The sequence below is a fragment of the Salvelinus fontinalis genome, chromosome 16 (genome assembly GCF_029448725.1).
Source record: "Salvelinus fontinalis isolate EN_2023a chromosome 16, ASM2944872v1, whole genome shotgun sequence".
Classification (NCBI taxonomy): domain Eukaryota; kingdom Metazoa; phylum Chordata; class Actinopteri; order Salmoniformes; family Salmonidae; genus Salvelinus; species Salvelinus fontinalis.
Genome location: NC_074680.1, coordinates 40,702,921 through 40,728,507, shown reverse-complemented (window position 1 = coordinate 40,728,507; position 25,587 = coordinate 40,702,921). Strand labels below are relative to the sequence as shown.

Sequence of the window (25,587 nt, the reverse complement as noted above, 5' to 3'; positions counted from 1 at the left end):
AATGAGTTCAGCTGAGAGTCACTGGTCTGCATCAGGCCTTGGACCACCTATAGAGAGAATACCAATGAGTTTGAGAGTCACTGGTCTGCATCAGGCCCTGGACCATCTATAGAGAGAATACCAATGAGTTTGAGAGTCACTGGTCTGCATCAGGCCCTGGACCATCTATAGAGAGAATACCAATGAGTTTGAGAGTCACTGGTCTGCATCAGGCCTTGGACCATCTATAGAGAGAATACCAATGAGTTCAGCTGAGAGTCGCTGGTCTGCATCAGGCCTTGGACCATCTATAGAGAGAATACCAATGAGTTTGAGAGTCACTGGTCTGCATCAGGCCTTGGACCACCTATAGAGAGAATACCAATGAGTTTGAGAGTCACTGGTCTGCATCAGGCCTTGGACCATCTATAGAGAGAATACCAATGAGTTCAGCTGAGAGTCACTGGTCTGCATCAGGCCCTGGACCACCTATAGAGAGAATACCAATGAGTTCAGCTGAGAGTCGCTGGTCTGCATCAGGCCCTGGACCATCTATAGAGAGAATACCAATGAGTTCAGTTGAGAGTCGCTGGCCTGCATCAGGCCTTGGACCATCTATAGAGAGAATACCAATGAGTTCAGCTGAGAGTCGCTGGCCTGCATCAGGCCTTGGACCATCTATAGAGAGAATACCAATGAGTTTGAGAGTCACTGGTCTGCATCAGGCCTTGGACCATCTATAGAGAGAATACCAATGAGTTCAGCTGAGAGTCACTGGTCTGCATCAGGCCTTGGACCATCTATAGAGAGAATACCAATGAGTTCAGCTGAGAGTCGCTGGTCTGCATCAGGCCTTGGACCACCTATAGAGAGAATACCAATGAGTTTGAGAGTCACTGGTCTGCATCAGGCCTTGGACCATCTATAGAGAGATTACCAATGCATATCAATAGTCAAGCGCCTCTCTCCATACCTAAGCTAATCACAGTGTTTAAGGGGATCAGTTTGAGTAAGGCGAGGTGCAGAATCACTCATGTTGATCACATAATGAGTAGTTAGGTGCAGTGCAAGGTGACTTGTAGATCAGTGATTCTGTGCAATCTGACTGTATTGTAGACGATCTTAAACACACACAATAGTAAAAGACAGTGGAAGAAGAGAAACCAATGAGAATGTGTGTGTCTTACCTTGGACAGGTCTCGGAGGTTAAATGTGTAGTGGTATTTGGCTGGAGTGGGCATCATACGTTGACACATCTCATTGTAGACAGTGATGGAGGCAGACACCAAGGTCTCTCTGCATTTACGCACCTCCTTGGAGAAATCTCTGATACCAAAGAACTTCCCGAGTTGGACCTGGTTGATATACCAAACAGAAAGCATTTCAGGTACTTCCCCTAATTTGATATTACATAGCGACACAACTGCCACTTACACATACAGTAGGCTTAGTATAGGATGTACTGCAGTTAATCCACTAAAGACTGAGGGGCAGTGACCTGGAAGATGTGTTGCATGGTGTTGCTAGAGGGGTGTGGCAGCAGCAGGACAGAGAAGTGTCTTAGCAGACGGGGGCTGAGGTTCTGACGGCCCCCACCCGGAGGGGCACAGGCTGCACACAGAGTCACATCCTGGATGCCCTGTAGAAACAGATATTTAAACATTGTTACAGTATATATTCATTATTAAAAGAGTGGCCATTAAGAGAGTGTCTTTCGAGTGGCGCAGCGGTCTAAGGCACTGCATCGCAGTGTTGAGGCTTCACTACAGCCTGGGGTTTGATCCCAGCCGGCCGTGACCAGGAGTCCCATAGCGCGGTGCACAATTGGCCCAGCGTCATCCGGGTTAGTGGAGGGTTTGGCCAGGGGGCTTTTCTCGGCTCATCGCACTCTAGCGACTCCTTCTGGTGGGCCGGGTGCCTGCAGGCTGACTTCAGTCATCAGTTGACTTCAGTCGTCAGTGTTTCCTCCAATACATTTGTGTGGCTGGCTTCCAGGTTAAGCGAGTAGGTGTAAAGAAGCAGCGCGGCTTGGTGGGTCTTGTTTCGGAGGACGCATGACTCGACCTTCGCCTCTCCCGAGCCCGTTGCGGAGCTGCAGCGATGAGACATGATTGGATCGCAATTGGGTATCACAAAATTGGGGAAAAAAGGGGGTCAAATTACAAAAGAAAAGAAAAAAGAAAAGAAAAGAAGCAAATAGAGACCTGGAGCTAACATACTGGCATACAAATAATAGAAAGCACAAGAACACGGTTCTGTATAGAGACTAGCCCTATTCATTACATCTGATGTCAAACGAGGAAGAAAATAAGCCTCCCAGGAAAACCAACGGGTTATGTTTTACATAGCTATGATTTGCATCACGCATCACAGGGAAATGGTAGACACGAACTCTAATAACACTATGGTTATTGTACTGTACCTTCCAGGTGAGAGTCTTGGCATCGAATACTCCCTGGAGCTCGATGAACTGGCGAATCAACTCCATGGAAGGCTGGGCGCCATAACTATCAAGTGTTGGCATGTTCAAATCATCTACAAACACCAAGACCTGAGGAGAGAAACATAGAACATCAAAGCTGATTATGCATCCATCTTTAATGTATTTTGAATCCATTAGAGTACTTTGAGCATCCAAAACTTTAAATGTTTATTATCAGACATGTTTATGTAATAACATTTTACTCACCGACTTATTTTTGGGTGCACCAAGGTTATTTTTGCCTTTCTTGACGAGGTTTTGTAACATGTGTGCCTGTACGTAGGCAGTGGTTGTACGAGCAGTGCACTGGAGGGTACAGGTCAGGATTCCTGAGGATTCTGAGGTATGGCTGGGACTAGGCATTCTGCGCAACACTCCAAACGGCATGCTGCGCAACAAGCCACCTGGAAAATACCAACTTTTTGGTTGAAAATACCAATTTCTCAGAAATTGGCTGTCAATATTTGTGGTTTTAATTATTATGGCAACAATAAATTGTTCATATTAAAGAATAAAGCATTTTCTCAGGAGAAGGGTAATAGGAGAAGATGTGGCTTTTAGTCAGACTACTAACTTTACTCACTAGTTAAGCTCACTACTACTGACGACTACTAGATAGTCCTGACTACACCGTACTTAATGAATCACCACCTGTAGACTTATCTGCATCTCCCCCAAACACAGCTGTCAGCAGGTTAACATCCTCCAACAGGCTGGAGAAAAGATACAGTACATTAGGTTGCTCGTTCGTATCAGTCTCTCAGCCTCTCTGGGCCTTTCTTACACAATAATACTGAAGCTCACTGTCTTTCTCAACATAATGTACTTTTTACAAGATCAACAAAAGAGAATTGTGTTTTACGTTAGCTTTACCTGGCTGTCTTGGCTTGGTTGTGTAGAAAGACTTGTCCCAGTATAGTCCCTTGATTCACCATTTCTCCTCCGTCTTTCTGTAGTTTCTTTAGAATGCTTTGGATGAGAATGGTTTTTCCAACTCCAGAATCCCCTAATTGTCAAAACAAACCTCATTAACTTAAGAATCCCCTAATAGTCAAAACAAACCTCATTAACTCCAGAATCCCTTAATAGTCAAAACAAACTTCATTACCTCCAGAATCCCCTAATAGTCAAAACAAACCTCATTAACTCCAGAATCCCCTAACAGTCAATACAAACCTCATTAACTCCAGAATCCCTTAATAGTCAAAACAAACTTCATTACCTCCAGAATCCCCTAACAGTCAATTCAAACCTCATAATGAGACCTCTTAAATCTCTTTAATGATAAAATAGTTGGTTAAAGACAACCATATTTTTCTGTCAAGAACATGAATAGTAAGCAACAGACATGTAATTGGGGGAAAGAATGATCCTATAGTCTTATATAATACAGAGTGAAATCTCGACTGAATCACCTGTGAGAAGTACTGGTTGTTTGTTGAGCAGCAGCAGGCTCATTAGAAAGGAGTAGCGGACAGTATCATTGCTGCAGATGGGGCCTGATCTCAGAAAGCTGGTGGTATCTGTTGTGTTAGACTCTCCCAGGACTCCTCCCAACTGCAATGATTCAGAACCTGAGGATGTGTTCAGTCCTGAGGAAATGGACGTATAATGTGAGTCCCTAACCTTTAATGCTGTATGTTTTAATACTGCTGTTTTTAATGCTGTTGTTTTAATGTGAGAGCTCTGCTGAGTATGATTTCCAGTGAAATTACATAAGGAAAATAAACTTGAAACTCATCTTAGCACTCTTGAATGGTACGATTGAAAAGTGCATGTATGGATGCTTGCTGCACACCAGAGAGGGTAAAGGTGTGAGCAGACCTTTGCGTATTAGACTCTCGGTGCTAGGAACCAACTCATCCCAGGGAACGAAGGCACCTGTCTGTAGATCCACAAAGTAGTTGAAGATCATACGATTCCCCGCCGGTAAAGACACACCTGAAATATTCAGAGACAAAATAAAGTTTGATGAAGAGGGATACGTTCTACAAAATAGAAAATATAACGGACACTAGAGCATTATTTATTTGTTCATTTGTCAGAGACCATGTACAACATGTCATTGCACCAGATTTATCTAGATAGCACATTTTCCTCTGCAGTCCCTGGACATGATTAATTATTCTATTCACATACCGCAAGGTGCGCCTTCAAACAACTTGTGGATCAAGTTTTTGAATGCGTGTGCAACATTGACGAGGTGACAGCTTTTGTCTTTAGTAGCAGATGGGGAATCATCATAGTCATCTACATGGTTCAGGACTCCTCCCACTGCCCAGGCGTATGAAAAGACAAACAGCTTCCCAAGAAGAATCGTGAGTTTTTCTGGGTTTTTCTGTAGAAACCATTTGTTATCCTCCCTGTGACAGATTGGAAATATACAGTAACTTTACTAAAGCTGAACTAAGATAATATAGTAACTACAAACAGCTATAGATTTAATTTACACATACCCTTTTCCTGTGGACTCATTGTCTGCAGATGTCTTCCCAATGTCTTCCTCTGACAATGTCTCAAGATTTAGTCCTGTGACACCACAGAATGAAAATTTGATCAAACTTGGACCAAACTTATTTAAAGTCCACATAAGAAACAATACAACATCCACACGGACAGAAAGACAAGTAGTAGAAGTAGAAAAAGAAATACAGATGATGCTTAGCTTTACAGAAGATTGTCCTACCCAGGCCACCATTCCCCTGCATGAAGTTAATGAGAGCCCCCAGGATGCTGCAGACGGTCATGACTGTGGACATCTCCGGGATCTGGAAGTTGAGCAGCTTCTGGTGCTTCTTGACAAAGTTCAGCCCCTGGGTGATGCTGTTGTCAAAGAGCTGCTGGATGTGGTTCCTTCCCTCTCTGCTCAGCTGTCTGGGCAGCTGGGACAGCCAGCGCCTCACGTACGGCTTCCAGCCCAGGTCAACTGGATCCTGGAGTGGCGATTTAAAAAAAGATATAACCCAAATATTCTAACTTTGCATAACAAACTACTGTAGTTTAATACATTAGATGAAAACCTATAACAGATTGGGGTCCAGTTTCCCGGACCCAGATTAGGCCTAATCTTGGACCGGAGGACACTTGCAATGGAGATTCTCCAGGACGAGAACTAATCTGAGTCCAGGGAACCGTTCTGAAGAATAGGTCTGGTTGAACATAATGCATCTTGACACAGTACCATGTAAACCATGGCACAGCGGCTGATGGTAGCGGGGGTGGCCTGGCTGAGAGTATCCACTTCAAACAGGAACCTAATGCCATCTGGCAGGCTGATCCTCTCTCCGTTCACCAGGAACAGCGTCTTGTTGTCGTCCAACACAGTGTTCAGGTTCTCGACCCACAGGATATCCACTGGGCCATCCATTATGATCCAACGCCAGTTGTCAACCATGAAGTTATCTAAGAAATAAGAAAGAGACCCATTTAAATATATATATTTCTGAATGATAACATTCTCAAATGTTGTGTGATACTATACTGTGAGATAACCACAAGCAGAGTTCATTAAGACATACGTTGATAACTGCTGGGAGGTAAGGGTGTAGTGGAGTCACTCAAAACATCCTGAAAGGGAGACAGAGCCCATGTGTGGCCAATGTTACCAGCGTAAATGACAGTATCCTTGGAATGAATGATCATAAACAATGAATAGCAATAAAAAAAAATTGTGCTTAACTCTTCCTAGCAATGATTTTATAGATGGCGGCTATTTTGAGAAAGAGTTTACTTGCAAAGATCGTGATCGTTGTTTTACCTACTTCAGTTGAATGCATGACTGAAATGTAGTTTAGTCTGGATAAGAGCATCTGCTAAACTACTCAAATGTAAATGCTATAAGCACTGACTGAAGAGGAGGTGTTCCTGCTCTCGCTGTCTTTGGAAGTCTTGTTGTCTTGTTCGAAGAGTTCTTTAGCATAGGTTCTGACTGCAGAAGCGAACAGGCCGTCTGACCACTCCAGAGTGTTGGGGTCTACCTGGCCGTACAACTCTCCAAAGCTCACACACTTGGGGTTGATGGTGAAGCTTTCCACGTGGACCTCTGAACTCGGTGCCAACTACCCAATGGAAGTTAAGAGAAAGAATGAAAAAAGCACAGCAATTCATTACAGGAGTTGGCAAGACAGCACAAACATATTTGGGACCAGGCTATTCAATAAAGGCATAACGTATTTTAAAGGTGCTATATGCAGAAATCATAACGCCATTTTCTGGTTGCTAAAAATCTAATCGTTTGGCTAATTTCAGTTTATGTGACAAAACAAACAATAGATAATCATTGTATTGTATTTTCTTATGTTCAAAGCTGGTGTACAAAACCGAAAGTTAAAGATGCAAAAACAAAACTTAAGAACGGGAAGCATAGAAATAGAGCAAATAGAACAGATCTACCGGCTTCTTTGGCTTGCTTTCAATGAGAATGACAGATCTATAACTCACATTTCTATATAAATTTGGTCACGTCGCCACAAAAAAAGTGACAGATTGCAGCTTTAAACAACACACACAAACATACTATCTAACACTTCCATATCTGAAAGGAATAAAATCTGCACCAGTTTAGCTGCATGTTTAAACACACTTAAAAACATTCAGTGACAGATGTTTTCAGTAAACGATCTGAAGTGTCTAACGAGATGTGTAGTACATGCATAAAGACGTTGGTCCTCCTGTCGACTTCAGACAGAGAGGGCAGCAGGTGTAGAGCATGCTGCAGGATGAGTCTCGCTGTTGTCTTCCCTCCTCCGGTAGGACCAATCAACATCACCCCTCCTCGAGCCTGCAACATCAACATTGAAGTTGAATGATATTGTGAATTGAATTAATCACAAAAACAACAGGACAACGCTTGCTTAAACCTCAGGTGTAGACCTTCTGGAACAAAAAATGCTAGGTGTTAGCTTTTCCCACCGGAAAACATTTTACACTTAGCCACTATGCTAACACCACCAGCTGACCCGCGTGATTATTTACATTAACAAATACTGCTTCAGCCAACTAAAGAAGTAGACGTAGTTGGACATGATTTAACACTTTTTCACGAGAGTCCTTAATGGAAGTCATTGGTTGATTTGTTATTTGTTCCCGGAAATACAAATAACTCGTGGTAGCTAGGCAGCTAATTCTGACATGTTTTCCAATGGGAAAAGCTAACACCTAGCATTTTTGTTCCATCTGAGGTTTAAGCAAGGCTTCGTAAGTATGGACCCAGGATGTTTAAGAAACCAAATACTGACCAAAATCTGGCTATACAGCTGTGTAACCTTCTCTGCTTGATTTGGCCATTGTTGAAATCCAAGCATCTCTGTAGCCTTAGCTATGGCGATCTAGAGAAGATACAAGCATATGACATACATTTTAACCACAACAACCAAAAAAACATGCAGCCAAGTGATCTAACCAAGTTCCATTTACTTTACCAGAACAACCACCGACTACACCGGACTGTGTGAGTACACGTGGCAAGGAATTACCTCTAGTTGAGGATGGATAGTTTTGGGAGTGACGACGCCAGGGAAGAGATCCTCCATGATGCTTTTAAACAGAGGAACGTCCTCAGGAACCAGCTTGGGTAAGTTTGAGTTTTGTAAAGCACAGATCAGAACGGAGCATTCGTCCTCTGGTGTCAGGCCACACCTGGAATATCACACAGTATTTACTCACAATGTTTTTACGACAACAACTCTGGCAAGTTGAGATGAATGAGAGAAGCAAAGAGAAGACGGTAGTGACCAGTGACACAGCCTTTTGGTTATACCAATTCAAGGGAATGCCTTTTGGTCTCATGAATGCAGAGGATTCTTGTTTCTTTAATACTTACGACAGCGCTGCGAATCTTCTCTCCTGACCAGCGAGAACTAGCACTGACTTTATGGCTCTCATTCCAAAATCATAATGGTCCTAGATTACAGTAGAACCACGAAAGGAAGGGGAAAAAATCACAAAGACAAACTTAAGACATCAACAAAAAAGCAAAACAAAAGTTTTCAGAATGTCAAAGCTATGAACATAGTTCTAAACATTAACATGAACAGTTACAGTATGTATTTGATATTTAACTGAAATGTTCAACTGTTTTAACTGAAATGTTCAACTGTTTTAACTGAAATGTTTGTAATGTTACTCTTAGAAAAAATGGTTCCAAAAGTGTTCTTCGACTGTCCCTGTAGGAGAACATTTTTTGGTTCCTCTGTAGAAAGGGTTCTACATGGAACCAAAAGGGTTCTACCTGGAAAACAAAAAAGAGTTATTCAAAGCGTTCTCCTATGGGGACAGCCGAAGAACCCTTTAAGGTTCTAGATACCACCTTTTTTTCTAAGAGTCTATGTAAGTCCAACCTGCTGAGACAGCTGCTTGCTGGCGAGCTGGTAGAGGTTGACGATCTTCCTGGACAGTGATTTGGCTGATTTGAAGCCCTCAGAGAACAACATGATCTCAGCAATCAGGTCAAAGTCAGGTACCATCATAGAGACAGGCCGGAACAGGGACTTTAGGTTGTCAGGGAGATCCACTCGACCTTTGCAACTGAAAGAGAGAGGTCAACTTGAAAGATATGGCAAATAGAAATCAAGCCGGATGGACATAAGAAATAGATGGTTGAGGGTAGAGGAAAGACAGGAGTAAAAGCAAACAAAATAGAACAATTGTAAAATAGACTGTGTACATAAAATGTACATAGTATGTATGAACTGGAAATACAGGCCTAAGCATTGTTGTTCACTAGTTTGCTCCAATTGGGTTAGGGGTGGTAGGGTGGAGGGTAATAAAGAAAATATATATATTTTTAAAGATGTATATATATATGTATGTATATGTATTGATATGTATGTATGTATGTGTATCTGTATGTATTTATATGTGTATGTATGTGTGTGTATGTATGTACAGTACCAGTCAAAAGTTTGGACACACCTACTCATTCCAGGGATTTTCTTTATTTTTTTTTACTATTTTCTACATTGTAGAATAATAGTGAAGACATCAAAACTATGAAATAACACATATGGAATCATGTAGTAACCAAAAAAGTGTTAAACAAATCAAAATATATTTTATATTTGAGATTCTTCAAAGTAGCCACCCTTTGCCTTGATGACAGGTTATTAACGCTTATAAAAGGTTATTAAAAGGGTATGAATTTAAACTAAACATGACAGATCACGTTACCCTGGATTCATAGTGATGAAGAATCCACATGAGGTGTTCAGTCGGATATCTCTTCCCTCGAACATAAACCTTTGGTAAAAACAGTAAATATCGAATACATTTGACTAATTAACCTAAACTATTCACCTGTTCAGTTAAACCAATGTAAAATGAAAAACTTTCAAGCCATAAAAAATACAAATCAGTCTAAAGAATACAGTAAGTTCCAGAGGCATACCGTAAACTGTGACTATGCATGGCAGCCTTAATGGACTGAAGCTGAGCAGCGATGACTGACAACACCTCTACGTTGATACGGTTAAACTCATCAAAACAACACCAGGAACCAGACTGCACCATGCCAGAGAACAGCTTCCCCATCATCTGGTAAGGGAATGTCACAGAGAGAGACAACTGTATGAGATAAATTACATGACTACTGTATTAAACAACACCAGGAACCAGACTGCATCATGCCAGAGAACAGCTTCCCCATCATCTGGTAAGGGAATGTCACAGGGAGAGACAACTGTATGAGATAAATTACATGACTACTGTATTGATTTCTACATTTGTGCAATTAACTCACAGTATACAGTAAAATGTATACATACTTCCACTCCACTTCTTCAGTTTCTACAACTGATGCAATGAGCTTGAACAAACATATTTCAATGCATCAAAAGTACAATAGCTATAAAGTTATAATGAGAATAGAAATGTCCATGACTACCTTATAGTCTAGACTGTCAGAGCAGTTCAGTACTAAACAGAACTTTCCAAGCGCCTGCAAAGGAAAACAACATCAACATGGTTTTACTTCCTGTAAATACAGTATCAGCTTAAATACAGAGCTACAAGGGTATCAGCGACAGTGGTTTCCCAAGAGTGTGGACATTCTCTTTTTCTACTACTGGCATTTTCAGGTCCACACACCGACTAACTTACTAAATACTTCATAGGTTTTTCTCCTAACTTCAGTGACAGGTCCTTACCTCGGCCAGGTCCTTACCTTGACCAGGTCCTTACCTTGGCCAGGTCCTTACCTTGGCCAGGTCCTTGACCGTCTCTGTCTTGCCTGTTCCAGAGGGTCCGGCGGGCGCGCCCCCCAGATGGAGGCTCAAGGCCCCGGTGAGGGTCAGCCAGCATCGGTCAGTGAGCGGCGTGATGACCAGTCGAGGAGAACAGCCCAGGTACTCATAGCCATACATGAAGGAAGCCTGGGCATGGACCACGTAACACAGAGAGGTGCTGTCATACCAGACATATTGAAGCTGCCTGAAACCAACAGAACCAATGACAAAAAAATATATAAAAAGTACAAATGTTGCATCTGGAGATCTGTTTTGGTTGGCTTACTAGTCAAAATTAAGTTGTTCATGTAGGTAAGTCTTGTGCAGCTCTGAAGGTTACCCAAATGATCAACAATCATCTCAAATTCAGAGAATTTGACAAAACATGCTCAGAAGTCCTAGCCTGATATATTTACATTTACATTTTAGTCATTTAGCAGACGCTCTTATCCAGAGCGACTTACAGTAGAGTGCATACATTTTATTACATTTTTACATTTTACATATTACATTTTTACATACTGAGACAAGGATATCCCTACCGGCCAAACCCTCCCTAACCCAGACGACGCTATGCCAATTGTGCGTCGCCCCACGGACGACACAACAATTATATATATTTATATATATATATAAATCATATATATATATGGTATATCCTAGATATATATATATATATATTTTTATTTTATTTTATTATTTTATCCCCTTTTCTCCCCAATTTACGTGGTATCCAATCGCTAGTAATTACTATCTTGTCTCATCGCTACAACTCCCGTACGGGCTCGGGAGAGACGAAGGTCGAAAGCCACGCGTCCTCTGAAGCACAACCCAACCAAGCCGCACTGCTTCTTAACACAGGGTGCCTCCAACCCGGAAGCCAGCTGCACCAATGTGTCGGAGGAAACACCGTGCACCTGGCCCCCTTGGTTAGCGCGCACTGCGCCCGGCCCGCCACAGGAGTCGCTGGAGCGCGATGAGACAAGGATATCCCTACCGGCCAAACCCTCCCTAACCCGGACGACGCTAGCCCAATTGTGCGTCGCCCCACGGACCTCTCGGTCGCGGCCGGCTGCGACAGAGCCTGGGCGCAAACCCAGAGACTCTGGTGGCGCAGCTAGCACTGCGATGCAGTGCCCTAGACCACTGCGCCACCCGGGAGGCCATCCTAGATATATTTGACCTAAAAATAGGAGTTATTCTGATCGTAGACAGCACAAAAAAATCTGGAACTAATCTACATAAGGCCAGGTATTTCAACTATGATCAAAGCTGTGACCTTGTCCACTCGAAGTCGTCGACACTGGTGATGCGGTTCTGGAGGAGATGGCTGAGGATGTCTCTACAGTGAACCAGGATTGTGAGCAGGGCCTCTAGGGTGGCCTGCTGGTGACAGGGCAGGGGCTCGGACACAAGGTCAGCCAGCTCCTCCACATTGTGGATCACCTGCTGCTTCACCACCACCATGCTCTCCAGCTGCCTCTCACTGCTGAAGCTTTCCTGGCAGTCCTTAGTGAACATGATCTGGGTCTAGGGGACAGAGGGTTAAGGAGGGGTTTTGGTAGCCTGGGTACTAGCCTGTTTCTGCTCTCTTACCAACTCCTTTTGGAAATGTCAATGACCTTAACGGAGTTGATAAGAGCACAAACAGACCTGAGACCAGGCTATAGAAGGAGACAACAGAACTGGGACCAGGCTAAAGAAGGAGACAACAGATCTGGGACCAGGCTATAGAAGGAGTCATCAGAACTGGGACCAGGCTATAGAAGGAGACAACAGATCTGGGACCAGGCTATAGAAGGAGACAGCAGATCTGCGACTAGGCATGTGTTTAGGACAGAATGTAAGAAAACGGTGTGAAAAGTCAGATGGTCTCACATTTACTTTGGTCTTAAGTTTTCCTTGGCTGTTGATGTAATTTTGACAGGGTAACAGTCACTACATTCATCAGCCTAGTGAACAGGAACTGGAGGAAGGCGCTACACTGTTTAACACATGGTGGGGTTTCCCCAATTGTGTAGGTGGATAGTAATAAGTCTCGTTATATTCCTGTTAAATCTATACATTGCAATGGTAACTTACCACGGTGAGAACGACCTGTCCGGGATGAGAGAGGACCCATTTCTTAAAGTTCTGAGGATTCCATTCTGACACTCCTAACTTCAAGCGCCTGAAATGATTTGAAACATGATTATTGTATCAGGCTAAAAGTTCCCTTGGATATACTGTATCAACACCTTTTGAACCAGAAAGAAAAAGCTGCATGCAAAATGGTTACTGTACCTTTTCACTGTGTTGTACATCGCTGTTTCCACATTTCCCATCCATTGCTCCACTGGGCCACGTATTTGAACATTTCTAAAGAATCAAAAGAGAAGAAAGAATTGTTCTGGGATTCTAGGTAACAGAAAAAAATATGAATTAAAATGTTTCCATTTGGTTTATTATCATGATTCGACTATTTACTTTGGCATGGTCACAGTTTCACCCTCGGCTGAACGTATGCTTGCCACCACATGGTAAATCCTAGCATGTTCCTGGATGTCCAGGTGACGGATGTTGCTGAAGCATTTTACAAGATGAGGCTTAAAAGTGTTGTAGAGAATGGATTGAATTAAATTGATTGAATGAACATAAATATTGTTTGAAAGTTGTGAATGAAAATGTCTGAACATTTTGCACAAGCTTTTACAGCCCAGCTAATCCGTCCATCACCCGGCTCGCTCTCTGTCTAACCGTCTGGTTTCACAGCGCCTCAGAATGGAACTTGAATGAAAGCCTATGGCAGGACGAAACAACCACTGGGTTTAATTGGCTGATCTCTAAATTCATCACCATCTAGCATAACCCTTAGATTAACCTCCCCCTACATTGTGGACTTCATTGCACAAGCAGCTCAAATATTTAAACAAGGAAGTGAGTTCCCAAAAACCTGTTAAACATCATTTTCATGTATACAGTACCAGTCAAAAGTTTGGACACACCTATTCATTCAAGGGTTTTCTTTATTTTCTTTACTATTTTCTACATTGTAGAATCATAGTGAAGACATCAAAACTATGAAATAATATATGGAATCATGTAGTAATCAAAAAAGTGTTAAACAAATCAAAGTATATTTTAGATTTTAGATTCTTCAAAGTAGCCACCCTTTGCTTTGATGACAGCTTTGCACACTCTTGGCATTCTCTCAACCAGCTGTTGAAAAACAAATGATAGTCCCACTAAGCACAAACCAGATGGGATGGAGTATTGCTGCAGAATGCTGTGGTAGCCATGCTGGTTAAGTGTGCTTTGAATTCTAAATAAATCACTGACAGCATCACCAGCAAAGCACCCCCACACCATCACACCTCCTCCTCTATGCTTCACGGTGGGAACCACACATGCGGAGATCATCCGTTCACCTATTCTGCGTCTCACAAAGACACAGCGGTTGTAACCAAAAATCGCAAATTTGGACTCATCAGATCAAAGGACCGATTTACACCAGTCTAATGTCCATTGTTCGTGTTTCTTGGCCCAAGCAAGTCTCTTCTTTTTATTGGTGTCCTTTAGTAGTGGTTTCTTTGCAGCAATTCGACCATGAAGGCCTGATTCACACAGTCTCCTCTGAACAGTTGATGTTGAGATGTGTCTGCTACTTGAACTCCGTGAAGCTTTTATTTGGACTACAATCTGAGGTGCAGTTAACTCTAATGAACATATCCACTGAAGCAGAGGTAACTCTGGGTCTTCCTTTTCTGTGGCGGTCCTCATGAGAGCCAGTTTCATCATAGCGCTTGATGGTTTTTACAACTGCACTTGAAGCAACTTTCAAATTTCTTGAATATTTCCGGATTTTCTGACATTCATGTCTTAAAGTAATGATGGACTGTCATTTCTCTTTGCTTATTTGAGCTGTTCTTGCCATAATATGGACTTGGTCTTCTACCAAATAGGGCTATCTTCTGTATACCACCCCTACCTTGTCACAACTTAACTGTTCGCCTCAAACGCATTAAGAAGGAAAGAAATTCCACAAATGAACTTTCAACAAGGCACACCTGTTAATTGAAATGCATTCCAGGTGATTACTTCATGAAGCTGGTTGAGATAATGCCAAGAGTGTGCAAAGCTGTCATCAAGGCAAAGGGTGGCTACTGTGAAGAATCTCAAATATAAAATATATTTTGATTTGTTTAACACTTTTTGGGTTACTACATGATTCCATATGTGTTATTTCATAGTTTTGATGTCTTCATTATTATTCTACAATGTAGAAAATAGTAAAAATAAATAAAAAGCCTTGAATGAGTAGGTGTGTCCAAACTTTTGACTGGTACTGTAAGTTTATATGTCCGAACTCAGAATCAATTGGGCTTCCCAAAAATAAGATGGTCAATGTGATAGAACGATCTTCACCATTTTTCAAAGTCCCAGCTAATAGAACTGTACCGACGTAGGATCTCAATTTGATTACTCTTTAGTTGCTGAGAATTTTCCACAGCAGGAAATGCAAACTTGTAGTGTATTTGAGGTTTAAACAGGCTTTTAAAGTTTGTAATTTCCACTTAAATATGTCAGACTTCATTTGCCAAAACAAAAAATGTATCACCCCTATAAAAAATGTCCATTAATTACAATCCACATAATAATTCATTATTTTCCTGTTGTAGCAAACTGGGTCAAATTAAGATCCTACATTTGTAGCAGGCTCGCTCCATCTCCCGCCTCGATTTTAAACACCCCCCATTCAAGTCCCACTTTGAAGCAGTGTTACCAGTCTATATGCGGTAGTAATTGAGCCTGGAGACGAGGTTACAGCTCAGCTAGACCCTACAGACAGGAAATTAAGTGCATTGTGCTTTTGAGAGTCTGCTGTATAAAAGTGAAATAATAACTTCCAGCTGCTGCTTATGTTATTTTTTTTCAAAAGAGAGTAATTTCTTCTTGGATGGTTAGTCTATACTATGAGATGGGAACCTGAATGGCGTTGGGATTTTTGCTCTGTGACAGAACATCCAGCAGTTCCTCATTGCTGAGGAAGTAGAATCTTGCGAAAACTGTTCTTTTGGATTCAAAATAATCCTGCAGAAAACGAAACAAACAGTCAAGTATTGAAATAAACAGCAACTCTGAAAGTAACTAGGATAACATAAATGTTGTGTGAGAGTTGCAAATGAAAATGTGAAAGGTTTTACAGCCCAGCTGAACCTAAAGACAGGAAATTAAGTGCATTGTCCTTTTGAGACTCTGCTGTATCGTGTGGTATGCTAGCCTGGGTTCCAGTCTGCTGTATCATGTGGTATGCTAGCCTGGGTGCCAGTCTACAGTATCATGTGGTATGCTAGCCTGGGTTCCAGTCTGCTGTATCATGTGGTATGCTAGCCTGGGTGCCAGTCTACAGTATCGTGTGGTATGCTAGCCTGGGTGCCAGTCTACAGTATCATGTGGTATGTTAGCCTGGGTTCCAGTCTGCTGTATCATGTGGTATGCTAGCCTGGGTTCCAGTCTGCTGTATCATGTGGTATGCTAGCCTGGGTGCCAGTCTACAGTATCATGTGGTATGCTAGCCTGGGTTCCAGTCTGCTGTATCATGTGGTATGCTAGCCTGGGTTCCAGTCTGCTGTATATTGTGATATGCTAGCCTGGGTTCCAGTCTGCTGTATCATGTGGTATGCTAGCCTGGGTTCCAGTCTACAGTATCATGTGGTATGCTAACCTGGGTGCCAGTCTGCTGTATCATGTGGTATGCTAGCCTTGGTTCCAGTCTGCTGTATATTGTGATATGCTAGCCTGGGTGCCAGTCTACAGTATCATGTGGTATGTTAGCCTGGGTTCCAGTCTGCTGTATCATGTGGTATGCTGGCCTGGGTTCCAGTCTGCTATATCATGTGGTATGCTAGCCTGGGTGCCAGTCTACAGTATCATGTGGTATGCTAGCCTGGGTTCCAGTCTGCTGTATCATGTGGTATGCTAGCCTGGGTTCCAGTCTGCTGTATATTGTGATATGCTAGCCTGGGTTCCAGTCTGCTGTATCATGTGGTATGCTAGCCTGGGTTCCAGTCTGCTGTATCATGTGGTATGCTAGCCTGGGTTCCAGTCTGCTGTATATTGTGATATGCTAGCCTGGGTTCCAGTCTGCTGTATCATGTGGTATGCTAGCCTTGGTTCCAGTCTGCTGTATATTGTGATATGCTAGCCTGGGCTCCAGTTTGTTTCTACTCATTATGGAATTGCCATGTTTGAGATGACAATGAATGACAAGGATAGCAGAAACATTCTGACACCCAGGCACCCTAACTCCCTCCAGTACCTGCAGACACTTCTGTATTTTTTCCAGGTGGACATTGCCAGCCTGCAGCATCTCCAGGACCCCAGGGGCGGTAGCTGCTCTCAGGGCATTAGGCCTGTCATCTGTCCTCCTCATGATCTCCTTCCATGATTGATCCACCTGCAGGAACACCTTGGCCTCCGCTGGGAGCTGTCTAATAGGATGAGGTTCATTCATTTCAAGTCAGAAAAGTACATATTTTGGATTACATTCAATCATTTCTTTGGTACTGTGAGTCTTCTTAAAGGCCAAATACAGTCAAAAATGTGATTTTTTTCCATGTTGTATATATACACTATTTCCACACTATGAAGTTGGAATAATACTGTGAAATGATGACAATGCCCTGTAAAAGCTGTTTGATAAGACCGACTGAAATTTCAGCCTGTTTTGGTGGGTTGGAGTTTTGCCTGCCTGTTGACATCACCATGCAGTAAATGAGTTAATAGAGCAATAAGAAAGAGTTCCAGTTTTCCCCTCCCCACTCAGACCACTCACAGAAATTGCCCTTTGCCAAGAAGCTATTTTAGTTTATTTTTGACCATTTTATTTGAAAATAATCACAGTAAGGTTTGATTGTTACCCAGAAATGATTAGATATTGAGATAAAAACGTCTCCATTGGAACTTAAACCTACTCCAGGTAGATATCTAACCCATATTATATCAGATGATATGACTACATGTGCAAGGTATGTCTTTAAAGTGCTGTAAAAATAGCAATTTCCAAAATCATCAACCAGAAGCCTATGTAATAATTAAAATATACTGAACAAACATATAAACGCAACATGTAAAGTGTTGGTCCCATGTTTCATGAGCTAAAATAAATGATCCGTGAAATGTTCCATACGCACAAAAAAATGATTGATCTCAAATTTCGTGCAGAAATGTGTTTACATTTCTGTTATTGAGCATTTCTCCTTTGCCAAGATAATCCATCTACCTGACAGATGTGGCATAACAACAAGCTGATTAAACAGCATGATCATTACACAGGTGCCCCTTGTGCTGGGGACAATACAAGGCCAGTAAGATGTGCAGTTTTGTCACACAACACAGTGCCACATATGTCTCAAATTCTGAGAGGGCGTGCAATTGGCATGCTGACTGCAGGAATGTCCACCAGAGCTGTTGCAAGAGAAATTAATGTTAATTTCTCTACCATAAGCCGCCTCCAACATCGTTTTACAGAATTTGGTAGTACGTCCAACCGGCTTCACAACCACAGACCACGTGTATCACGCCAAACCAGGACCTACACATCCGGCTTCTTCACCTGTAGTATCGCCTGAGGCCAACCATCAGGACAGCTGATGAAACTGAGGAGTATTTCTGGCTATAATAAAACCCTTTTGTGGGGAAAAAATCTGATTGGTTGGGCCAGTGGATGGGCCTATGCCCTCCCAGGCCCAACCATGGCTGCGCCCTTGCCCAGTCATGTGAAATCCATAGATTAGGGCCTAATTAATTAATTAATTAATATTTCACTGATTTCTTCATATGAATTGTAACTCAGTAAAATCGTTGAAATTGTTGCATGTTGCGTTTATATTTTTGTTCAGTGTAGATGAATTGTCAGCAGCAGATGAAACACAAGACAACACAATAAACAATACAAACCAAAGTGCCATGACACACACCTCATCCGTTAATACAACAAACACAGGTTAATTAGCGTCATACACGAGGTAAAACTACAATAGCTGCCTTGCCTCTGAATCCCTCCAGCAGAGAAGATAGGCTCCAGGTAGAGCCATCTCTTCTGACACATGACCCACTCCTCCAGAGTATGTGAGAACTGGTTCAGCTTCCTCTCCCATTCATCTATCAGATACTAAACAAGAGAGAGATCACATTGTCATCACACACAATAATACTAAGCCTGGTCCCAGGTCTGTTTGTTCTGTCTTGCCAACTCCTATGGTCATTGTTATGCAGTGTGGCATGACAATGTCCATAGGAGTTGGCAAGACAGAACACACAGTTCTGGGACCAGGCTAACGAATACCACCTTGTCCCCCAACAACTGACAAAACTACAAGATTCAGAGAACTTAACTTATTTCTCTTCTTGAAATAACAGAGTGATTCCATTATGTACAAATATTATATTTCTCAAATTCTGCATAAATGGGTTTTATTTATATATTTTGATTTAATCCTTATTAAATCAAAGATAGTAATTACTAGCGATTGGATACCACGAAAAATTGGGGAGAAAAGGGGAGAAAATTATTTAAAAAAAAAAAAAAAAAAAAAAAAAATGGTTAACCATTATTTTATTTTAATTAATTTTTTTAAATACATTTTATCCCCTTTTCTCCCCAATTTTTCGTGGTATCCAATCGCTAGTAATTACTATCTTGTCTCATCGCTACAACTCCAGTACGGGCTCGGGAGAGACGAAGGTCGAAAGCCACGCGTCCTCCGAAGCACAACCCAACCAAGCCGCACTGCTTCTTAACACAGCGCGCCTCCAACCCGGAAGCCAGCCGCACCAATGTGTCGGAGGAAACACCGTGCACCTGGCCCCCTTGGTTAGCGCGCACTGCACCCGGCCCGCCACAGGAGTCGCTGGAGCGCGATGAGACAAGGATATCCCTACCGGCCAAACCCTCCCTAACCCGGACGACGCTAGCCCAATTGTGCGTCGCCCCACGGACCTCCCGGTCGCGGCCGGCTGCGACAGAGCCTGGGCGCGAACCCAGAGACTCTGGTGGCCCTAGACCACTGTGCCACCCGGGAGGCCCTATTTAACCACTATTTAACCTTTATTTAACTAGGCAAGTCAGTTAAGAACAAACTCATATTTACAATGACGGCCTACCCCGGACAAGCCCTAACCCGGACGACACTGGGCCAATTGTGCGCCGCCCTATGGGACTCCCAATCACAGCCGGTTGTGATACAGCCTGGAATTGAACCAGGTCTGTAGTGACGCCTCTAGCACTGAGATGCAGTGCCTTAGACCGCTGCGTCACTCGGGAGTCTACTCGGGGTTTGAAGCGAAAGACGAATTTCTAGAATCTATGATATGAAAAGGGGCAATATTTATTCAAATCATGTTATTTTTAACGAATTATGACGTCTCTCCGGTCAGTTTTAAATGACACCTGACCTTGATAGGCTCAGCGTAGCGGGATGACTTGATGCTCATGATAGTGGTCTGACTCTCTTCCAGCTGTGCCATGACGTCGTCTGCCGAGGCGATGATTTTCACCGTGGATGTGTCAGACTGGTGGGTGATCAGACGGAAGTCTGTGTTCCTCCACAGGTCAATCACTTTGTACAGGATGCTCTCTAAAGTGGCCTCATTGGTGGCAGTAGTGGAGATGTCCCCTATCGAACCACTTTGCTGAAGAATCTGCATACATGTCACAGAGGGAAATTTATAATTACATTTTACGTTCAGATTATAGTAATTTAGTAAATGCTCTTATCCAGAGCCACTTACAAATAGTGGATTCAACTAAAGTAGGTAAAAAAAAAAAAAAAACATATCACGATGGCAATGTTAGAACTTAGAAATGGCCCTGAATGTGATTTCTGAACATTTTTCCAGAAATTCTTAGAAAAGCAGGGTATTTCATTGCTACCATCTAAAGATGCCCTACCTTTATGTCTAATAGGTTTCCAAGGGTGAAGTTATCCTCTTTGGTGAAGAATCGTCCGATATAGCTCTGGATGTCTTCCCAGTGTCTCTGACGGAGATAAGGGTTCCTGAGAGCCAGGATGATGGGCAGACAAAGCTTGAAGTCCATCACCTTCTGCTTCAGAATGGGAACTATGTTGTTTTCAGGTAAACCTGAATGACAAAGAAAACAACGTTTATCAGTTGTTTCACATAAATTAATTCCTTTACATTCACACCATCATTTAACACAGCAACACTTGTGATAACAGAGAACCACCTGACATGACATGGTGGTGAATCCCAACAATAATGATCCTAAAATATCACTCAGAGACCTTTCTCTAACATGTAGATGGTCTGTGTAAAGCGGCTGACATCATTTTGCAGATCGTCCACATTGAGCAGCTCGAAGGTGGTGGCTCTCCAACGGTTGTACTGTTTATCCCATTCCTTCTGCATCCCCCAGAGCATCTTCCTCAGCGTCAGGGCACAGTCCACCTCAGACAGCTCTGCCTCCACTTCGGCAGCATTAGAACCACGGCCCTGCTTCATGCGGACCACAGTGGAGATCTTCTTCATAGAAAAAGAGTTTCTCAGGAGCTCTCCGTAGCTAGTGTAGCTGTATGCCTTATTGGAGTAGATGGCCACCTCCTCCGAGAGAGCCTGGAGGATCTCGTTGGCCACTTTGGGAGACGTATAGCAGCAAAGCAGGATGGGATTGTTCACCTGAGAAATAAGAGATTTGTGACATCTTTAAGTCTGGTCCTACATCTGTTGTCCGGCCATTGGCAGAATGAACAGGTGTGAGACCAGGTTAGGCAGCTTTGTCAGAAAGAGGAAATCATAGATACACACATGTTAAAACACAATCAAGAATAAAGACTCTTATTGAGTATTAAGGAGGGAGAAAAGCACAACAACTGCTAAAAGATCAACCGTACCTTCCTTTTAACCAGAACAAGCTCAAATCTGAGTTGATTTAAGTGTTTGCCCAGATCAACGCTGAACTTGAAGATGTTGTCATCCCTCTTGGTTTCACAGATCATGACAGTGGATTTGAGATGCTGGAAGCTGGGGACGAGGTGCTGGTACAAAGCCAGCTCCTCAGGAGAGATAGTGATCTGGTACTCTTTAGCCATACTATAGAGCTGAATGAGGAACTGATACTGTCTTTCCAGAGTTGGAATCTGCACAGATATCCGACTCAGGAAGGTCAGATGCTCGACAAACTCTTCCACTGTAAAAATGTCTTTATCCAGCTTTCTAAGAGCTCCTCTGATCACCTGATTGAACAGATTGAGAGGAAAGTATAACCGAAAAGTAGTACCGCTCAAAGCGCTCCTCAACACAGTTACAATAACTTCAAAATATGAATAGCCTGAACATGAATTATGCATGAAGTCTAAAGTTTACTTCATGACTGTAGGTAGAGTATCTGGTATTCAGACACGCTTAAACAACAACACTAACAAAAACTATGGTATACTAATGTACTATTTAACAAACCTCCATCAGTTCCAGGTTCTTCTTCTTTACAATGGAGGGGAGCATGGAGTGAATGGTAAAGATGAGAGCCTCTGGGTAGGGCAGGCAGTTTGACTGGTACTGGTGACACCTGACCAGGATCATGTTGACACGGGTCTCAGTCTCTATCCTTTTCATCAGCCTGATGCTCTCTGTGTGCACCGCCAAGATGGCCTTGATATCCTGGGGAGACCATTTCTCCCCGGCCAAGAACCCATCCATGTCAGTCAACATGGCTGTCTCCACCATATCACAGTACTTCTCTAGCCTCTGACAGTGCTTCTCCACTCCCTGCATCCCTCGCTGGACGGTACTGAGGATGTCCGACAGCTGGAAATCAACAAACACATCAGATGTGTATCATCTGTATCAAGGTCTATGTCATATGTCAACAAACCTGATTTAGAACATAGAACAACATGTCAAACTAGTAATAGGTAGGTGACAAACAACTACACTTCTATGGAAAATACCTCTTCAAAAAGTATCTCAATTAATCCCACAGTGACCCCCACTGTGACACTCCCTCCTCCAGCACTTTATATTTTAAATGATACAATGACTATGAAGCAAAAGTCAAAGACTTGTGAGAAAATTACAAAGGGTCAAAGACCATACCCCCCAAAAATGCTAACCTCTCCTGTTATTGTAATAGTGATAGGTTAGCATGTCTTGGGGCTATGATATTTGGCCTGTAACTTTCTTACTTATCATTATTCACGATTCATTCAGGACTATCTGTAATCATGGTAGCATCCACATGAATGTAGAAGTGTTAACTCCAAAATTACTCCAAAATTACACAATAAAATATTACCATTAATTTCTATCGGACACAAACTAATCTGAAACACAACCAAAACAAACAGCAAATGCATCCAACAAGTTGTACAGTCACAAGCTTAATGTAGCCATTGCGTAGGAATATTGGACCAAATACTTAACTTTTTACTACTTTTATAAACGTACGTGAATTTATCCCAATACTTTTGGTGTTTGGAAGAGGACATGACAGTCTCTTTCCCCTTCAGGTGGCTAAAAAGATTTAGCGTCAGCCATCAAATCCTCAAAAAGTTCTACAGCTGCACCATTTTGACTGGCTGCATCACTGCTTGGTACAGCAGCCACAAGGCACCTGACTGTAAGGCTCTCCAGAGAATGGTGAGTACGGCCCAGTACATCACTGGAGCAGAGCTCCCTGCCATCCAGGACCTCTGTGTCAGAGGAATTTTATTTTATTTAACTAGGCAAGTCAGTTAAGAACAAATTCTTATTTACAATGGCCGGCCTACCACGGACGATGCTGTGCCAATAGTGCGCCGCCCTATCACGGCCGGTTGTGATACAGCTTGGAATCGAACCAGGGTCTGTAATGACGCCTCTAGCACTGAGATGCAGTGCCTTAGACAACTGCGCCAGTCAGGAGCCCAACAAATTGTCAAAGACTCCAGTCACTCAAGCCACACTGTTCTCTCTGCTACCACACCACAAGCGGTACCAGTGCACCAAGTCGGGAACCAACAGGACCCTGAACAGCTTCCACCCCCAAGCCATAAGACTTCTAAACCAGGCTGCTAAATAGTTAATCAAATGGCTACCGGGACTACCTGCATTGACACTTTTTTTAACAAACTCTCTTGCACTGACTCTATGCACACACACACTGGTCTCTACCCAAACACTCGCACATACTTACACGCTGACATCCCAACACACACATACACACTACTGTACATATATCCACACACACATAACATGCTTACTGATGACACTCACACACTCACCATATACACTGCTGCTACTGCTCCACATACGCTGCTGCTACAGCTCAATCTATTATCTATCCTGTTGCCTAGCCACTTTATCCCTACCTACCTACAGTATACAGTGCATTCGGAAAGTATTCAGACCCCTTGACTTTTTACACATTTTCTTACGTTACAGCCTTATTCTAAAATCGATTACATTGATTTTTCCCCTCATCAATCTACACACAATACAACATAATGACAAAGCAAACACAGGTTTTTATAATACATTTTTGCAAATTTATTGCAAATAAAAAACGTAAATATCACATTTACATACTGTAAGTGTTTAGACCCTTTACTCAGTACATTGTTGAAGCAGCTTTGGCAGCAATTACAGGCTTGAGTCTTCTTGGGTATGACGCTACAAGCTTGGCACACCTGTATTTGGGGAGTTTCTTCCATTATTCTCTGAAGATCCTCTCAAACTCTGTCAGGTTGGATGGGGAGCGTCGCTGAACAGCTATTTTCAGGTCTCTCCGGAGATGTTCAATCGGGTTCAAGTCCGGGCTCTGGCTGGGCCATTCAAGGACATTCAGAGACTTGTCCCGAAGCCACATCTGCGTTGTCTTGGCTGTGTGCTTAGGGTCATTGTCCTGCTGGAAGGTGAACCTTCGTTGTCTTGGCTGTGTGCTTAGGGTCATTGTCCTGCTGGAAGGTGAACCTTCGCCCCAGTCTGAGGTCCTGAGGGCTCTGGAGCAGGTTTTCATCAAGAATCTTTTTGTACTTCATCGTTCATTTTTCCCTCGATCCTGACTAGTCTCCCAGTCCCTGCCGCTGAAAAACATCCTCACAGCATGATGCTGCCACCACCATGCTTCACCATAGGGATTGCGCCAGTTTTTCTCCAGACGTGACACTTGGCATTCAGGCCGAAGAGTATAATCTTTGATTTTATCAGACCAGAGAATCTTGTTTTTCATGGTCTGAGAGTCCTTTAGGTGCCTTTTGGCAAATTCCAAGCAGGCTGTCATGTGCCTTTTACTGAGGAGTGGCTTCAAGCCACTCTAACATAAAGGTCTGATTGTTGGAGTGCTGCAGAGATGGTTGTTTTTCTGGAAGGTTCTCCCATCTCCACAGAGGAACTCTGGAGCTCTGTCAGTGTGACCATCAGGTTCTTGGTCACCTCCCTGACCAAAATGCTTCTCCCCCGATTGCTGAGTTTGGCATGGGAGGCCAGCTCTAGGAAGAGTTAGTTCCAAACTTGCCATATTGCACACAGGATGCATGTTTTGTATTTTTTTTGTATTCTATACAGGTTTAGTTCTCTTCGCTCTGTCAATTAGGTTAGTATTATGGAGTAACTACAATGTTGTTATCCATCCTCAATTTTCTCCTATCACAGCCATTAAACTCTGTAACTATTTGAAAGTCACTATTGGCCTGAGCGGTTTCCTTCCTCTCAGACAACTGAGTTAGGAAGGACGCCTGTATCTTAGTAGTGATTGATAGTATTAGTATTGATACACCATCCCCAAAGTGTAATTAATAACTTCCCCATGCTCATAGGGACATTTAATGTCTGCTTTTTTAAAATCCATCTACCAATCGATGCCCTTCTTTGCGAGGCATTAGAAAACCTCCCTGGTCTTTGTGGTTGAATCTGTGTTTGAAATTCACTGCT

The 25,587-nt window shown here is 42.8% G+C and overlaps 1 protein-coding gene across 1 annotated transcript in view; it reads right to left on the bottom strand.

Annotated features, from left to right (window-relative positions):
- LOC129813155 (dynein axonemal heavy chain 6-like) overlaps positions 1-25,587 on the bottom strand; it is a 62,636-nt gene that overhangs the window by 23,206 nt on the left and 13,843 nt on the right. The window contains exons 17-51 of the mRNA XM_055865399.1: positions 22,138-22,485; positions 21,573-21,914; positions 20,967-21,357; positions 20,612-20,802; positions 20,116-20,361; positions 18,711-18,832; positions 16,979-17,150; positions 15,646-15,750; positions 13,147-13,265; positions 12,964-13,038; positions 12,763-12,850; positions 11,960-12,210; positions 10,654-10,885; positions 10,341-10,394; positions 9,846-9,991; positions 9,629-9,697; positions 8,800-8,986; positions 8,283-8,362; positions 7,936-8,098; positions 7,699-7,788; positions 7,110-7,241; positions 6,310-6,519; positions 5,980-6,028; positions 5,643-5,863; positions 5,148-5,394; positions 4,918-4,990; positions 4,601-4,824; positions 4,286-4,402; positions 3,877-4,053; positions 3,335-3,467; positions 3,113-3,174; positions 2,669-2,865; positions 2,402-2,530; positions 1,478-1,618; positions 1,167-1,334 (exon numbers count right to left, since the gene is read on the bottom strand). Coding sequence (XP_055721374.1) covers positions 1,167-1,334; positions 1,478-1,618; positions 2,402-2,530; positions 2,669-2,865; positions 3,113-3,174; positions 3,335-3,467; positions 3,877-4,053; positions 4,286-4,402; positions 4,601-4,824; positions 4,918-4,990; positions 5,148-5,394; positions 5,643-5,863; positions 5,980-6,028; positions 6,310-6,519; positions 7,110-7,241; positions 7,699-7,788; positions 7,936-8,098; positions 8,283-8,362; positions 8,800-8,986; positions 9,629-9,697; positions 9,846-9,991; positions 10,341-10,394; positions 10,654-10,885; positions 11,960-12,210; positions 12,763-12,850; positions 12,964-13,038; positions 13,147-13,265; positions 15,646-15,750; positions 16,979-17,150; positions 18,711-18,832; positions 20,116-20,361; positions 20,612-20,802; positions 20,967-21,357; positions 21,573-21,914; positions 22,138-22,485 — 5,751 coding nt within the window. The remainder of the gene's footprint in view (positions 1-1,166; positions 1,335-1,477; positions 1,619-2,401; positions 2,531-2,668; positions 2,866-3,112; positions 3,175-3,334; positions 3,468-3,876; positions 4,054-4,285; positions 4,403-4,600; positions 4,825-4,917; positions 4,991-5,147; positions 5,395-5,642; positions 5,864-5,979; positions 6,029-6,309; positions 6,520-7,109; positions 7,242-7,698; positions 7,789-7,935; positions 8,099-8,282; positions 8,363-8,799; positions 8,987-9,628; positions 9,698-9,845; positions 9,992-10,340; positions 10,395-10,653; positions 10,886-11,959; positions 12,211-12,762; positions 12,851-12,963; positions 13,039-13,146; positions 13,266-15,645; positions 15,751-16,978; positions 17,151-18,710; positions 18,833-20,115; positions 20,362-20,611; positions 20,803-20,966; positions 21,358-21,572; positions 21,915-22,137; positions 22,486-25,587) is intronic.